Consider the following 17,982-nt stretch of genomic DNA (forward strand, 5'->3'; position numbering starts at 1 on the left):
GAAGTGAAGGGGCTGCTGAGCCGCACAGCCATAGGGAGCCTCTTAGACATGACAGCATGTGCGGGTCACCGTGCTGCCCGACTGTTCCGGGTGGGTGCTTTCCTCAGAGATCACAGAGTGCCCACATTGACTTGTGTCACAGCTTGGGACCCCACTCTCTGCGACCCTGAGGCCAATACCTGGGTAAAATGCCCTCACCTCCTTGAACCCCAGAGGGAAAATTCAGAAAAATCAGGCAATCCCTGCTCAGCATCTAAAAGGACTGACAGCAGGGGTGTGACTCTGTGAGGATCATTCTCTTCTGCTGTGGGGACCCCCTCAAACTCATTTAGGGACTNAACTGCTCCACAACAACATCTTAGAATGTAAAAACAGATGGAGACAGGGACTTGCCCCTCCTCCCACAACCAGCCATGCTGCTGCTGCCATGGGGCCTGCCCAGGGTTTTGAGGTATGGAGCTGAGGACTGACCCCTCCTCCTGCAACCAGGCTAGGAGCATGCCAAAAACACCACTCCATATGTCCACAGCCACCACTGTAGCCACAGCTGCCACAAGAGAAACTAGACATGGCAACCACTGTGCAGATGGCCCGCCAGCCACTCAAGTGCATCGACACCAGGAGAGTCACCAGTGGAAACCAAAGAAATGAAGAGGATGCCTCTCTCCCGTAAGCGTATTCCAGAGTGCTAGAAGAAGCATCTACTCTACAGTAGTGTTGGGGGACCTGAACACACCTTTTTCAGAACTGGACAGATCATCTAGGCAACAAATCAGCAGAGTAACCTTTACTCATTCAGGAGGAGATAAGAAATCTAGGGTTTTCAGAGATGGGAGGGAGAGGAGCATGGGGAAAGTCTGGATAAGGGGCATAAAGAATAAGTATGTTTTGTAATAATATACGTGCTAATAATATTGATTTGATTAACATACGTCAATGTTGAACTCCCAAAATATGTATAATCAATTATGATTCAATAAATAATGATAATGATAATAATAATAATAATAATAATAATAATAATAATAATAAAAATGTACATGTAAAAGTACCCTGTAAATAAGACATGCAAACATTTTTGTTATTATTATTTGACATCAACCATGAAGCTTCATCAAATTCTGAAAAAAAATAAAATCCAAAAATATAGAGTTTACTTAACCTCAGTGAGGTTGAGGTTCTGTTAACATGCAGTGCTATGAGTAGACAATTTAAAATGGTTGTAAGTCACTTTAAAAATAAGTGATATCAAAAGTATATTCACTGTTTAACTTTCATTCTTCACCATATTACATATCTCACATTTTAATTTTAAGCTAGTTAATTAATTGGAAGATGTTCACAATGGTTATACACATTAAATTTTATCATAAAATAAAATAAGAAAAAATAAAACTTTTAAATGTTATTTATTTTTACACCTTTTAAAGGCTATTAATGTGTTTTTGTTTGCAAATAGGAAAAACAGAGATATGTGGTTGCTGTCAAGATTTGTGAAATGTCTATGATTTTGCCCTTCTTGCAAGCTAATGAGTAAGTTGGCCTGTCACAGTTTCACGAAGGGTGGCAAAAGACATAAGCCTCCTGGGTAAGAGGCAAGAGACTTTATCACTCATAACAATAGTAACCGCCAGAGTATGAGCATTTTCTTACACTGGCTCCCTGTATTAGTCTGTTTTGTGTTACTATAACAGAATACCTGAGACTGGGTAATTTATAAAGAGAGGTTTATTTGCCTTATGATTCTGGGACAGCTGCATCTGGCATGAGCCTCAGGCTGCTTCAGCTCATGGCAGAAAGCGGCAGGCAGCAGGGTGTACAATCAGATGACATGGCGAGAGGAAGCAAGAGAGAGAAGGGAGGTGCCAGGGTCTTTTAAACAGACAGCTCTCGTGGGAAGTAATAGACAAGACTCCTCTGTCTGGTGGCCTGTGTTAGCCAGCCTGAAACAAACGCCTCCCCATAACACTCTCCTGTTTTCAGACGGTGAAGTGAAGGGGCTGCTGAGCCGCACAGCCATAGGGAGCCTCTTAGACATGACAGCATGTGTGGGTCACCGTGCTGCCCGATTGTTCCGAGTGGGTGTTTTCCTCAGAGATCACAGAGTGCCCACATTGACTTCTGTTACAGCTTGGAACCCCACTCTCTGCCACCCTGAGGCCAATATCTGGATCAAATGCCCTCACCTCCTTGAACCCCCAGAGGGAAAATTCAGAAAAATCAGGCAATCCCTGCTCAGCATCTAAAAGGACTGACAGCAGGGGCGTGACTCTGTGGGGATCATTCTCTTCTGCTGTGGGGATCCCCTCAAACTCGCTTAGGGACCTTACCTTGACTTCAAGCAAGACCTGGAGCTCTTTATACTGGTGTGATGCTGCCCACAGCTGATCAAAGCATTCGCTTCCCAGGAATGCCAGAGGTAGAATTCAGGGGAAACCATTTCCAGCCACCTCTTTTGGGGGATTTCCAAGCTTAACAACGGGGATGCAAATCTGAGTCTGTCCCTGTGCTTTGGGGTCCGTGCTTCTGTCAGTCCTCACTCAGAGTCCTCACCTTTACTTCTGTTATGACCTGTGAGTCCTCCCTTTGCTTGCCTCAGCCTCACACTCTAGTCCACAGTTCTTACTTCGCAGTTCTAGATTTTACTACAGTTACTACAGATCATGTGATAACTTTGACAATTGATGATACAGAATCTATTTTTTAATTCATAATTTAATCAAGGTGGGCTTATTATAATGATTAAGTTATAGCTTAGTATCCCCCATTTACCTGTCACCCCCAGTCAATTTAACACCATCTACAATGGTCCTCCATCCCCTTTGTAAAAGGCTGCAACAATATACATGCTAGTAATATTGATTTGATCAACAAATCTCAATGTTGAACCCCCAAAATATGTATAACCAATTTTGATTCAATCATTTTTTTTAAAAGTTCACATATTGAGCCAGCCCCCTATTCCATTCAGTAACTATTAGCAATAGGCCACCAAACACACCCAAAGGACACCTTCCCTACAGTGTGCAAATAAGTCAGGAACAATGGGGAGCAATCTGAGTTGGTGATATCATCTCGATCCTTTTTCAAGACATGTCCCCAATCAGCCCTTTACTTGCAGAGTCAGTGAGGTATTTAGCTTCAGGGAGACCCCTTCCCATATCCTCCTCCTTACTGCTGCACCCCACTTCCATTACTCGTTGGTACTACTTGCCCTTCATTAACTGTCATTCAATGCAACCCACTGGCACAGCCTCAACCTAAGAGTTGGGAGGGGCATATCCACGGGGAATAAATATCCTTTCTTTTCGGGCATTAAGGCTGCTCTCAGCCCTGGTACACTGGCGCAGATGCGCTGAACCACCAGAGCAATGAAGAGATGTAGCTCTCCCAGAATCCATTAATCTCATCACTAGGTGATGCAGGGGAGCTAGCTATACTCTGCCTGACAAGTGGGTAGGGGACATTCTAAGGGAAAGTGGAGTGTCGAGCATGCCTCTGATCTATTCACTCAATAGATCTGCCCATTCAGATAACCCTAAAAATTCGTGCTGGCAATGATGATTCAGAGACTCCCAAGCCTATTCATGAAAGTTGTCCAAGACACCACCAGTTCCCCTACATAACCTCCTTCTGGTCCCTTTTCTACCCTATGTTGAACTCTGGATACAGATCCCTGACTACCACCTGCCATTGGTTCTTTGCACTTGGATAAGGTTCTGCCCTCTCTCTTTGATTCTGGAGTTTGCTCTTTGTCCCAGTCCTCCTGATGTCCTGCACTAGCTGCGGTTTATTTCTCTGGGGCCCTTTCTTGGCACCTGATTATTTTGACCAAATCCTTCCTTCTCAGTGTAAAGAGAAATATCTTATAGACAAATCCGAATTTTAAAGCATGGGCCCATAGGTGCTCAAGATATTATTGCAGAAATTTTACTTCTTATAAGTGAGAAGCAGAACATTATGTACATCATTATACATACAGGTTAAAAATCAACAATATTCTTTTCCACCACATGTATGTAAAATGAAACTAGAATATATTCAGAAATAATTGACTCAAGGTGTTTAATTTTGGTCACTTCTGGTAAGGGCAGAATTTTGGAGAAACGTAGTAAGGAAGTGGAATTGTGATATATCCATAATGTTAGAATTTAAGCATCAAAAATATATACATGTTTTCCTTTAAGTAACACTAACAACAGAAATAGTAGCTGTGTAGTATTCAGATAAAGTCACTGCTAGTGAATCTAATAGAATAAGTCTGAAATATGAAAGCCTTAACACAATGAAAGTTTATTTCTTATGCACTTAAAATATGATGTGGGCTGGCAGGGGGGTCTTCACTGTCAGATTACCTAGGGATCCAGCACGTGGCTCCACATCTCAACATGGGATCTCCCTGTTTACTGCTGAATAGACCAGAAAGCATAGAAGTGGCATCCTTACTCTCAAATGCCTTGGCTTGGGAATGACACACAGTTTTTCTATTCACATTTCCGTGGCAAGGGTAGTCACATAACACTTTCTAACTACAAGGGGACTAGGAATGTAGTATCCCTGTTTACCCAGGAAGGAGAGCAAGACATGGAGTGGATCAGCACTTGCAGACTCTTCATAAACACTTACATAGTAAATGGTCAGTAAATTGCAATTTTTATAATTTGTATAGCAAAAGCCTTATTCCTTCTTGGAGACGTTTTTGATATGACCCAAATTGCTTTGCAATTTTCCAAATTTTTCTAGCACATACTATATGACAGGCATTTTTAGATATAGGATCACATGATTGGATAAGGAAAATTTGGTATATATGTACACCATGGAATATTACTCTGCCATAAAAAAGAATGAAATTCTCCTATTTTCAACAACATAGATGAGCTTGGAGAAACTTATGTTGAGTGAAGTAAGTAAAGCACAGAGTGATAAACACCACATGAACTCACTCATAAGTGGGAGCTAAGACAGAAAGAAAGAAGGAAAGAAAGACCACAGTGGTGTGTTCAACTTGCAGAGGGAGAGAACATACCTTGGGATACAAAGTGAAGTTGGGGGGGAGAGGGGAGGAGGGAGGTTGGGGATAACTGGGTGGGGGAAACAGCATACAATTGCAATTTGTGGTAATGAGCATGCTGCTAGTATGGATCTTGCCTTCACATATTGGGCAAGAGGGGTGACAATCAACTTTGTATCTTATGAATATTCACAACCAAAAAAAAAAAAGGGTCTCTGCAAATAAAAAAAAAGTAGGATCACACCAATTTTCTAAAAGACCTGATAAATTTCAGTAAAGAGGGTTTGCCACTTGTCACCAAACAGCACCTTTCTCTACTGACCATTGCAATAATCTCAAAAGCCAGAAAATTTTCCTCTTCTTTTTAGTTCCCAGCATTAATCACAACTTGTGAGTCTTTGCTACCTACCACCTGATGAACGTGCCTGAACTCTTGTGCAGGTGTCTTTACACAAAATGAAAATGTAGAATTTTCTCCTGTGAAGCTACAGAGAAGAGGCAAAAGAATGATGATGATAATTTTATTCTTTTCCTGTCATAGCTGGTGTGTCTGCCAGGGAGACAATTTCCTCATCGATGGTAGGATGAATAATTGCTCCACAAAGATTCCCATATCCTTGTCCCTGAAAGGTAAATATGTCATGTTATATTGCCAAAGGGACTTTTCACATACATTAAGGATATGGAACCAAACTTACAGATATTATACTGGGTTATCCAGGTAAGAACAATTCTCAGAACATGAATATTTACAAGCAGAGCACTTTCTCTGGCTGGCGGCAGAAAAGAAATGCAACAGAGGGAGAATTTAGAAACATTCCAAGTGTAAAAAAAAAAAAAATAGAAAGATTCCAAGTATGAGAAGTATTCACCTGCTATTGTTGACTTCAGATGAATGGGCACACGTGAAGAGACTAGAGAAAAGTCTCAAAAATCTATGCAGCTCCAGCTGACAGTCAGTAAAAACAGAGGGCCTCAGTCTTATGATCTCAAAGAACTGGATTCTGCCAACAACCTGAATGAGTTCAGAAGGAAATTCTTCTACTAGCTGCACTGTCAGAGCACAGCCTGATGAAAGCTTGATTTGAGCCTTGTGAAAATCTAAGTACAGAATCCAATAGAACCAACCCATCCTTCACACCTACAGAAATATAGATAATAGACCCTACAGAGATAATAAATGTGAGCTGTTTAAAACACTAAATTTGTGGTAATTCTCACAGCAACCATAAAATCTACCATAGCTTCATGAGAAGACTAGAGTTTTAAGATCTCAGCCGCTGCATATGATTGCTACACAGTGATTTCCTTGGTCTTTCCTCATCTAAAACTTAGGAAGGAGATTTTGGTTTATGACCACTTAGTTAAGCTCACTTATTAGTGTATAGATTCAGTAGCCAGATTCAAAAAGCCAACAGATTAAAACGTTCTCTGTTTCTAATCTGATATATTTTCTAAAATTTCCACTGAAAACCCAACAGATTAAAACCTTCTCTGTTTCTAATCTGATTTACTTTCTAAAATTTCCGCTCTATATTTCAGTATTGTATCTCTGTTTCAGGGTATAATACCAGTAATTTCTTTAGCAATTCAGACTCTCCTCACCAGAAGATTTGAAAACACTTTGAGAGCATGGTGGAGGTACCCAAGGGGATGAAGAGGTGTCTAAGCTTCACTGTCTGAAGGTAAAAATTAAAAGGGTCTGTTGTTGTCAGAAACAGTCCATGGTGAGGGACGGGACCCCCAGGAAGCTGGAACCTTCTATGACAGTGATGGAGTTTGGACGTATTGTCCTTGCAGAACTGATGTGGAAATCTGATCCCCAATGTGGCAGTGTTGGGAGCTGATTGAGTCATGGGAGTGGATCCCTCATGAATGGATTAATTGCTCTACCAGGGGGATCAGTGTAGTGAGTTCTCAGTCTATTCGTTGCCATGAGAGGTGGTTGTTTAAAAGACCTGGCATGTCCCTCTCTCTCTCTTGCTTCCTCTTGTCATGTGATCTGCTTGTACTTGACGGCTGCCTGCCACTTTCCACCATGAGTAGAAGCAGTCTGAGGCCCAGGCAGGAAATATGTGTCCCAGAATTGTAAGCCAAATAAATCTCTGTTCTTTACAAATTACCCAGTCTCAGGTATTCTGTGATAGCAACACAAAGCTGACTAATATAGTCAGGGAGAAACAGGTGAGTCCGGGCTGTCTGTTCCCCTGGAGCAGGTGCTGGTCCCAAAGAAGGATGCAGTGGAGAGCTGGCCAGTGGGTCAGTTCTAGTCTGGACAGTATGGTGGACACATTGGGGAAGACCCAGGGGAAGTGTTGTAATGCTGGGACCAGGGCAGAATCAGTGATCTAGGAGCCCCAGGATTAGGGGCAGGAGGATCTCAGGCAAATGAGGCCCACAGGCAGTCCGAAATTGTATTTGATGTTCATTTTCACATTCCTTTTTTAGGCCTGATTTTAGTACTTGGCCACAACATCTTTTTTTCATCGCCTGACAGATATCATAGAGCAGTAAGAACAGAAATGAATAAATAGACCCAAGATCTATCTCAGGCTGAGAGGAGAGGAAAAGTGTGGGCTGTAGCAGTATTCAGACCTGAGGTCTCATCTCAGCACTATCTCCTATAAGCCACATGAACTTGGAAAAAAAGCAAAGTTCTAAGAGGTTTTGGTTCTTTGTGAAGTAGTCTTGAGGTAGACATCTTGCTCCCTGGCTCATGTAATCCTTGTGAAGTATGACTGTTGGAATTTAACTGATGCAAAGCACTTGGCAAAGTTCTGGCATGTATTTGGGTTTCTGACCAGTTATTACTATTATATCTTTGCTTTTAAAAACTACATATCTCCCCTCCTGAAAATCTTTAATTTATTCTTTATCCTGGAGATGTCAAGAAAACATGTAGTGCTCTAGTACATGGCACAACAAATCGGTCAAAATGTTTCTTAGCAAGTAAAAGTTACTTACTTGCTAAGAAACTCTTTGAGAATATGGATAGATATAGATAGATAGACAGATACATAGATAGATAGATAGATAGATAGATACATACATACATACATACATACATACATACATATGTAGATAGATTGATTGTGGTTTGGGAGAATCTTCCCTAACTGGGTGCAACTCAAGGCTCCTACAAAATATGTCAAGGACTCCCTCATTCACTCCCATGAAAACAGCTATCCTTTGCCTTGAGGTAGCCAAATCACACTCAAGATAACATACTTTAAATACCCTACTAATGGAATGGACTCGAACATGGTTTGAATGTGTCCCCCATGAAATTATATGTTGGACACTTAATTTCTCATGCAACAATGTTGGAAGATGAGGTTTAATGAGAGGTGACTAGGCCATGAATTCTCTGCCCTCATGATTGGATTGATGTTGTTATCTTGGGAGTGGGTTCATTATAAAAGAGTGAGTTCAGTCCCCTTTTCTCTCTCACACTCTCAACTTCCCCCATGGAATGACACAGCAAGAGGCCCTTGCCAGATGCTGGAACCTTAATCTTGAACTTTCCAGGCTCTAGAACAGTGAGAAATAGGCCCCACCTGCATAGAAGGCAGGGCCCCATGCTGCTAACACCAGGCAGGCCCCAGGAAGGTGGAAAATCCAGCCAGCCACCCCTGCCACACATTCCTACCCATGCAGAAGGCAGGACCCCATGCCACTAGCATTGGGGAGGCCTCACACAGCTTCAGCAGAGATGGATCAAAACAGGCACCACCACAGCTTCTACCACCATAAGGACAGCTCACTACCACAATAATATTCACAACCCCCATGCAGGAGGCCTACTGCACATTTTACATTATTAGCAGAAGGAGAGTCACTTGAGGAGCTTGGAAAAAGAAGAAAAAGTCTTTCTACTCCATGTCCACTCCAGAGTAAAAGAAGAAGCAACTGATTTACCAGAAGACCAGAAATCAACATAGACACAATGTAAATCTGGGTGGGGGTTGGACCAGAAAATATGATATTACCAAAGGGATTTAGTAACTCTTACCTATTAGACCCTACAGAACAGGAAACCCCTGAAATGACTGAAAAGGTATTCCTAATAGCTATCTTTAGGAATCTTAATGTGATAAGATAGGAACCAGTTGGACAGCACAATGAAGTGAGAAAAAATATCCAGCATATGAAGGAAGACATTTACAAAGAGAATAATACCTTCTAAAAGAGTGTAACAGAAGTCATGGAACTTAAGGACACATTCAGTGAAATAAAAACCACCACCTACAGCTTAACCAGGAGATTAAAACAAGCAGAAGAAAGAACGTCCGAACTCAAGATAGTCTTTTTGAAATAACTCAGGCAGACAAAAATAAAGGAAAAAAAAGAGTTAAAAAAATGAAGAAAGTCTAAGAGAACTAGAAGACAACCTTAAGCACATTTGAATCATGGGTGTTCCAGAAGGAGAGGAGAAAGGTAAAGACAGTCAAAATCTATTCAGTGAAATAATAACAGAAAACTTCCCAGGTATATATAGAGAAAGAGACCTTCAGATCCAGGAAGCTCAAAGATACACAAGCAGATTCAATAAAAAAAGATCCTCTCTGAGACACATTATAGTCAAACTGGCAAAGCTCAAAGACAAAGAGAAAATTCTAAATGCAGCAAGAGAAAAGTGTCAAGTCACTTATAAGGGAGCCTCCATCGGACTAACAGCAGACTACTCAACTGAATCTCTACAGGCGAGAAGAAAATGGGAGAACATATTCAAAATACTAAAAGAAAAAAACTGCAAGTCAAAAATACTGTACCTGCAAGGCTATCCTTAAGAAATAGAGAGAAACAATCTGTTTCTCAGACAAACAAAAATTGCAAGAGTTCATCACCACACATCCAGCCCTGAAAGAAATCCTCAAAGGAGTCCTGCATGCCGATCCAAAAAACAATAATCACTGCCATGAATTCACAAGTAAGAACAAAACACACTAGTAAAACACAAACGCAAATGAGAAAGAATAAAAAAATTAAAAAAAAAAAACAACTAAATCTTACAAACTCAGAATAACCCCACAGACATTGATGATCAATAATCAAAGGAGAAGAAAGGAACAAATAATATGTTAGCATCTAAACAAAAAGCTATAAATTGCCAGGAATAAGACAGTACTTCTCAATAGCAAAATTAAGTGTAAATGTATTCAACTCACCACTCAAAAGACACAGAATTATGATTAATAAATATCTTTTCTTTTTAAGTTACCCGGTCTCTGGTATTCTGTTACAGCAGCATGAAACAAACTAAGACAGGCTCTGACTTTCCCAGACAAGAGCAAAGATTGCCAGCAGAGTAGCTTCTGAGAATCCCATGTCAACATATTATTACTCTTATTTTTCTAACACTTACTAGAGATTATGTGCATAGAACACCTAGTTTGTGCACTGTATTCAACTGCCCTGGAGTGGGGGAAGCACAAGACATCTTTCATTCCTGACCTAGGTGGAGATTTCTTTCTGGTTTATCTATGATCCCAAGCCAATTGCTATAAGTAGTTTTCCATTCTAGGCTTTTAGTCTTTCAAGTCTGGACACAACTTCTGAGAGCATGGCCAGTGCTTACTACACTCAGATCCTCATCTGACCCACCACCCAACTTAATTTAAAATTGACTTGCACTGAAGGGCTTGCAGTTTCCTAAGGCACCAAACCCACTTGCCTCTTGGCATTTACACTTGATACTGTCATCTGGACATCCCCCCACCCACCCCTCACTTCCTCACTCTTTCTTTGGATTTGTTCTTTAGGTCACAGGCTGTAACTTACCATATTTCTTATATGAGGTACTTCAAAATGTTCATGGAAAAAAATAAAAGAAACCTTGAAACTTTCCATGAACTTTTTGAAGTGCTCTTAAATAATATCTGCTCCTAGACTCTAAAATTCAATGAGCACAGGAAGATCTTGTTTATCCTGACATTACCAGTACTAGCATCGATCCTTCCAAAGAGCAGATGCTCAATTAATGTTTTAAGAATAAATGAGCCAATGTGCAGAAGGTCTAATTTCAAACAATGTAATTAATTACACATTCTCAAATAATCTAAGCATACCTAAATATATATCTTTTAACTTTAAACAACATCAGAGTAGAAGTGAATAGGCATGCGATAATTAGCTATATTTTACATTTTTTTTCTGTTTCTTAACCCCAACTATTATGCTGCTGAGTTCTTTCATGTTTTCAAGGAAGTACTTAAATTGCTGTCATGCTATCTTGTTTCAAAACACTAAATAAGATGGAGAGTATCCCAATGGTATTTACAAAATAAAAAATTGCATATTCTTAAATCTTATATACAGAAAAAAATGTGCAATGTCATTCATAAACTTGGATTCTGAAGCTAGTTTAACCTCATATTAAAAAGAACAACATCTTTTTTTAAAAGTACCCAAATTACCACATAAAACATGATCACGAACATATTATATTGTCAACAGCCCAACCCTGACTTTCCATTACATAGAATATGGACTTTCTGCAACCACAAAGTGAGGAATGTCTCAGACTTTACTAGAGCTTGGAGGAGCTGCTGGGCATGACCCTGGAACGTCCACTGGCCATGGCAGTCATGTGAGCCCTAGCTGTGAGTCTGGCTTGGGCTCTCTCTTCCTCATCTTTCAAAGCCTCTTCATAATAGGATGAAAAGGCACTGGGAACTGTATTATGGATCTTGGCCATAAACTCAAGAACTTTCATCTTGCTTGTTTCAGCGTGGGCTCTTGGACCCCACAGGAATTCATAGCGTGGAGGATCACTGCTGGGAACCTGTCGGTACTCCAGGTACTTTTCCTTCACCAGATCTTTGGTGATGAGTTTCCTGGGCTCCCCAAAGATGAAGTGCTTCTTCCCGTCATATATTCTCATCATATTTAACACTTCCCAGACTTGCTCCTCAGCAGCGCAATTGCACTTCATGAAGATCAAGCCCAGGATAGTCATCAGCAGGCCGGTCTTGGGCAAACCTCCGTCATCACTCAGGCTTCCATCATAGCTCATATCCAGTTTGTTGATGAGGACATAGATGTGCCTATTGGGATCTGCTTCTTTGATGTCAAGGCCAAAGATCAGCTCCAAGTGCTCAGAAGCTCTCCTCAGAATCTCAGTGAAATGCTTCTTATACATTTCTCATCATATCTGCCTTTGTAATGGGCTCTTTGATTTCATATTTATATAGCAGGTAATGCACCAGCATAACTACTTTCTCATCTACAGGGCCTCTGGGGAAGTTTTCAGTGGCTTCTGGGTCTTGTGTGGATCTTGGCCTTTCCTCCTCTTGGTTGGTGACGTTTTCATTAGAGCTCGTATATGAAACAGCTGCAGCAGTAGTGGTAGATTGGGCTCTCCGAGGCCCTTGGGGATTTCTGGCTGTCCCAGCAAGTGAACTCTGGGGAATACACTTGAAACGAGCAGAAGAAGAGGGTGCATACTTGTCTTCCTCTGCTACAATGGCCTGAGCACCCACCGGATCTTCAGTCTCTTCTCGTGCCTGACAGCGTCGTTCCTGGGTACAGACTTTATTTTGACCTCGAGGCATGATGACTGTTCTGGTACAGCAGCCAAAAGAGAAGGTGATCTGAAACAAGACAAAGGATGTGATGGTATGTGCCCACTCAACACAACAATATCACTTTGGCTTTATTACTGGCAACCTCTGCAAGTTTTCCTGCGTGTGCTACTTAAGGAACCCACAAGGCCCCTATTCTCTGATCTGCCTGTCCCTATTCTCTGATCTGCCTGTGAAATAACTAGGGTGTGTCTTAGTTTGCTACCTGCAAGATGTGCCTGGGGCTTACTGGGGGGTTGAAACAAGGCCTGGCATGTCTGGGCTTGTGGAGGCCCCTCTGTTCTTCTTAGGAGGTTTCTCTTTGGGGCCACCTGCTTGATTTCTGGCAAGTTCTAGGATCCCTCTGCTCTACCACTTCACGGCTGATCCCTCATTTCAGTGGCCTAATCTCTCATCTATACTGGAGGAGAAACTGAAGAATCTCATCTGACCACACCTGCCTGGAGACACCCAGGAAGACAGCAATGGAAAAGCACCGAGGAACTCTCTCTATTCTGGGGTAGGTAGGGTTCTCATTCTTTACTCATCTTGGCTTCTGGTAGGACCTGGTACTCCATCCTCTGCTGACCTGAGATCTATTCCCTCAGAGCAAGGCCCTGACATCCCTGAGATCCTGCAGGAGGAAGTTACAGAGGCCTCAGCCTAACAAATCTACCCCACAGCCCATTTTTTTTTTCCTTTTTTTTGTCTTTTTTCATGACCAGCAATGGGATCGCAACCCTCGGTGTCACGGCCGCACCGCGCTCAACCAGTGAGCGGACTGGTCTCTATATGGGATCCGAACCCTCAGCAGGAGGGCCTCCACGCTCCCAAGCACCACAGTCTACTGAGTGTGCCACCGGGCCGGCCCCCCACAGCCCATTTTGATCTGGAGTGGATGGTTCCCTCAGAACTCAGGAGCCGCTCCTCTGCTCTTGTTGGGACCTGGAACTCCTCTGCCGGCCTGAGGCTGACACTCTGGTCAGGTGAGTTTTCACCGGGAGAATTAGAGTGTGTTCCATCAGGGGATCACTATCTAAGGCCTGTCAGCAATCTGACTGGGGCCTATGTCTTTTGGGATGCAGGTCCCTTAAACTTCACTCAAGTTCTTTACGTTTCCTTTTGGCAGGCCCTGGAAACAGTCCCTCTGATAACATAAAGCCCTTCACATTTTTGAGAAACCAGTAATGGAATTCAGAATGTGTCACATCCAGCCATTTCCACCTGGGGACTCCCTGGGCTGAGAGCAGGGGTGGGACTCTCTAGGAAACCGCCCTCTTTTGGGGTGGGTGGTTCCCATAAGTCTCACTGAGATCCTCACCTTTACTTCTGTTAAGGTATGGGACTCTTCCATCTGCTGGCCTGAGGCCGTAACTCTGGTTTGATGCTGTCCCTTCCTTTAATCTTCAAAGGGGGACTTCAGAGAGTGCTGCATCGGTGTTCTTTGTCGGAGGTCTGCCACAGTTCACCGCACGGGTGGGACAATCGGTGTTCTTTGTTGGAGGTCTGCCACAGCTCACCGCACGGGTGGGACACTGTGGTACACGCCCTCTCACCTGGATAGTGAGGACCCTCACACCTTGTCACAAAGGGTCCCACCTCACTTCCTGGCAGAGCCTCCTGACTTACCTAGCACCAATTATTTTCACTTCCCTGACGCCAGAGGTGGAACACAGGGTGCGTTACATCCGGCTACTCCCATAAGGAGCTTATCAGGCCTGAACGCAGGAGCCTGAGCTCTGCGGGGCCCTTTGGATCTAAGGCGGATAGTTCCCTCAGGTGACTCAGGGACTTCAGCTTCACTGCGGGAAGGCCTGGAATGCCGCCCTCTGCTTGTCTGATGCCGAAGGCTGGTGCAATGCTGTTACCTCCTTTCATCTCGGGAATTCAAAGGGCGCTGCATCAAGCAAACCCAGTCCAGGGCCTGCTGGGGCTTGCGTGAGGTGTAGGGTTCTGCCAGACAGCCACTTTCCTAGTGTAGAGGATGCCGTCATACCTCATTCTGGGACTTTACCTTAATTCCTGACAGGGCATGAAACTCTTCTGGAACTTTCTCCTCTGCTGACCTGATGTCCTTCTGCCGAGAACAATGCCTTCTCTTCTCTGAGAATTCAGAGGGAAAAGCTGGGAAAGCCAATTCCAGCTACACCCCTATGGGCCTCCTAGGGATGAGAGGAGGAGTGTGTGTGCTCTTAGGGGTCAGGGGGTAGCCTCTGTTTTGTGGTAGAGTTGGACTTTGTCGCAACTCCTATAGGGGTCTTTCATTGACTCTTGGTAAGCCTGGGATTTCTCCTTCTCCTTATCTGAGTCATCCAGCTTTAAACCAAGCCCTTACTCTCAAACTACCCGGCCTTATAATCCCCCATCCCAGTCTCCAGAGGGTGACGTGAGGGGCACCTGGGCTTACTATCTGGGCATGGATTTAGAAGAGCTAATGGGTAGGACTCTCTATTGGGGTGGGCAATTCTTTCAGAACTTCCTCGGGATCTTCACTTCTACTTGTTTTAAGATCTGGGTCCCCCTTTACTGTGGGAATGAGAATGACACCTGCTCCAATGTCCTAACCACACAGTGAAAGGTCACATAAATTTCACTAAAGATCATGTGATAACTCTGGGGTTAGCTAGTACAGAAGAGTTTTTCGTTTTACTTTTCAATTCACCTAAGTCAGAGTTATAATAGTAATGAAGATAAGGATTTGGCCTCCACAAATACCTGTAACCCCTAGTGAATTTAACAAAGAACTGCAGCATCTACAATAGTTCTTCATCTACCCTGGAAATGTTTGCATTGAAGAACAACCTCCTACTACAATGACTGGTGCCACCAGACACAGCCACAAAAAAAATCCCACCCTATGTTCTGCAAAGAACTCATGAACAATAGGAAGCAATCTGAGTTGGGGATTATATCTAGATCCTCTCTCAAGACATTTCCCCAGCCCGCCCTTTTCTTGCAAAGTCAGTGACATAATTAGCTTCAGGGAATTCCCCCTTCCATATCCCCTTCTTGCAGCTGCACCCTGCTTCAACTACTCATCAGTATGACCATATGCACAGGGGAAGAAATATCTTTTCTTATCTGGCATCAAGGCAGCTCTCAGCCCTCGTACACTGGCAAGGATGCACTGAACCACCAGAGCAGTGAAGAGATGTAGCTGTCCCAGAATCTATTAATCTCATCACTAGGTGATGCAGGGGAGCTAGCTATACTCTGCCTGACAAGTGGGTGGGGGTCATTAAGGGAGGGTGGGGTGCTGGGCATGCCTCTGGTCCATTCACTCAATAGATCTGCCCTACGACTTCATGCTCAAAATGATGCTTCGGTGATTCCCAAGCCTATTCACGAAATTTGTCCAAGACACCACCAGTTTCCCTATCTCCTGTCCTTCTGGTCCCTTTTCTACCCCATGTTGAAATCTGGATACAGATCCCTGACTAACATATTCCATTGGCTCTCTGCACTTGGTTTAGGTTGTGATCTTTCTCATGGATTCTAGAGATTGTTCTTTGTCCCAGTTCTCATGATGTTCCTCCCTAACTGTGGTTTTCCTCTCTTTGCCCCTTTCTTAGAACCTGGTTATTTTAACCAAATAATTCCTTCTCAGTGTAAAGAGCAATGTCTTTTTGACAAATCAGAATTCTAAAGCATGGGCCAACAGGTGCTCAAGATATTACTGCAGAAATTTTACTTCATATAAGTGAGTGATTCTGTTCATTTTCTGTTCACCCTACTTAGAAAACAAGGAAATACAAATTAAAATAACAGTGAGACAATATGTTTTCAATCAAGTTTTACTAAAGTTTCAAAGGTTAATGAGGTTTGACGGCAGCAGGCAGCAGAAGTCATGGTGATCAGGCTGGTGCAGTGCAGTCTCCCGGCTTTGGCATTGTCTCTCAGGCCTCTCCTAAGTTCTTGTGCACAGCGACAAAACAAAAGAACAATGACCAGAACCTGGAAGAGGGCACGTGTCAAAATGAACAGAATTCAGATCCTCCCTCTACAGAGAAGATCCTCCTGGAAGAGAAGGTCAAGTTAGAAAAGCAGCTGAAAGTGACGATGGAAAAATATCAATGAGCTTTGGCAGATACTGAGAACTTGTGGCAGAGGAGCCAACAATTGGTGGAGAAGGCAAAATTATCTGTCATTCAGGGTTTCTGCAAGGACTTGTTGGAGGTTGCAGACATTTTGGAGAAGGCAACACAATGTGTTTCGAAAGAAGAGATTGAAGACTATAATCCTCACCTGAAGAACCTCTATGAGGGGCTCATAATGACTCAAGTCCAGAATCAGAAGGTGTTCACAAAGCACGGCTTACTCAAGGTGAACCCTTTTGGAACCAAATTTGAACCTTACAAACATGAGGCCTTGTTCCACATGCCAGGTGAGGGGAAGGAGTGAGGCACAGTAGCACTAGTTAGAAAGATGGGGTACAAGCTGCAGGGGTGCACCCTGAGACCTGCCCTGGTAGGGGTGGTGAAGGAAGCTTAGCTGCCTCCTGCACAGTTTTTAGTTTTTTTTTTAAGTCACTTGCTACAACTCTTGAAAGGCTGCTTCATCTTTTCTCATCTATGAATATGTTTGATCCTTTCCCCAACCTTGTTGGAATGCTTAAGTAACTAGTAGATAAATTGGAAATTGAACCAGTTGCTCAGTTATGTTAATGAACTCTAGTTTGGGAGTCTGTTCACTGATTTTTAGTGCTGCATGTTTAACAGACCCACCTACTTACAGAAGAGAGCCAAGGGGACACTACAGGATTTCTAGAGTAGCATGAAAAATAACTTGGCTTAGGTAGTATGTGCTAAAACTCTGGTGATGTGCAAGTATTTTAATAAAACATCTTCGGGAAAAATAAATAATAATAAAAATAAATAAATAAAAGATCTATAAAATAAAATGCCTAAGAGAGCTTAATTTATTCACATACATTAATACGTGAGACTATAAATTGTTACAACATTATTGAAGTAGAATAATATCAGCAATATTTATGAAATTTTCAGTCATCAGATTCTTTCCACTTTAATTCAATTTGCACTTTTCTACATCTTTTCTGTAATAAAACAGACGAATTTGTCCAAGAATTGATGTTATGTAACATTGATATCGGTTCTATTTATCATAGAAGCAAATGGGAAGCAACTTGTGGGGCTATCAGGAGGAGATTGGTTAAGTTAATTTTGGCACACAAAAAATTTAGAATTCTAGATAGTACGTAAAAGAGTGAAATAGATTTCTATGTGTTGTGGGAAAATTCTGACTTCATTTTATTCAGTGACGGAGGCAAGAGGCAGAACAATATATATATATTTTTTTTGTCTTTTTCCGTGTCCGGCAATGGATCGCAACCCTCAGTGTCGCCCCCGTACCGGACCGGGACCGGCAACGGGATCGCAGCCCTCA

General features: G+C 42.6%; 1 protein-coding gene and 1 pseudogene across 1 annotated transcript; one reads left to right on the forward strand and one right to left on the reverse strand.

The window, feature by feature from the left end:
• Positions 1-11,543: 11,543 nt before the first annotated feature.
• On the reverse strand, positions 11,544-12,567 carry LOC103602414 (melanoma-associated antigen B10-like). Its single transcript, XM_008586821.1, is given in 2 exon segments — positions 11,544-12,150; positions 12,152-12,567. Coding segments are annotated over 2 exon segments (1,023 nt in total).
• Positions 12,568-16,423: 3,856 nt separating this feature from the next.
• Positions 16,424-17,067, forward strand: LOC103602419 (annotated as a pseudogene).
• Positions 17,068-17,982: the final 915 nt, after the last annotated feature.

The sequence above is a fragment of the Galeopterus variegatus genome, unplaced genomic scaffold (genome assembly GCF_000696425.1).
Source record: "Galeopterus variegatus unplaced genomic scaffold, G_variegatus-3.0.2 Scaffold4132, whole genome shotgun sequence".
Taxonomy (NCBI): Eukaryota; Metazoa; Chordata; class Mammalia; order Dermoptera; family Cynocephalidae; genus Galeopterus; species Galeopterus variegatus.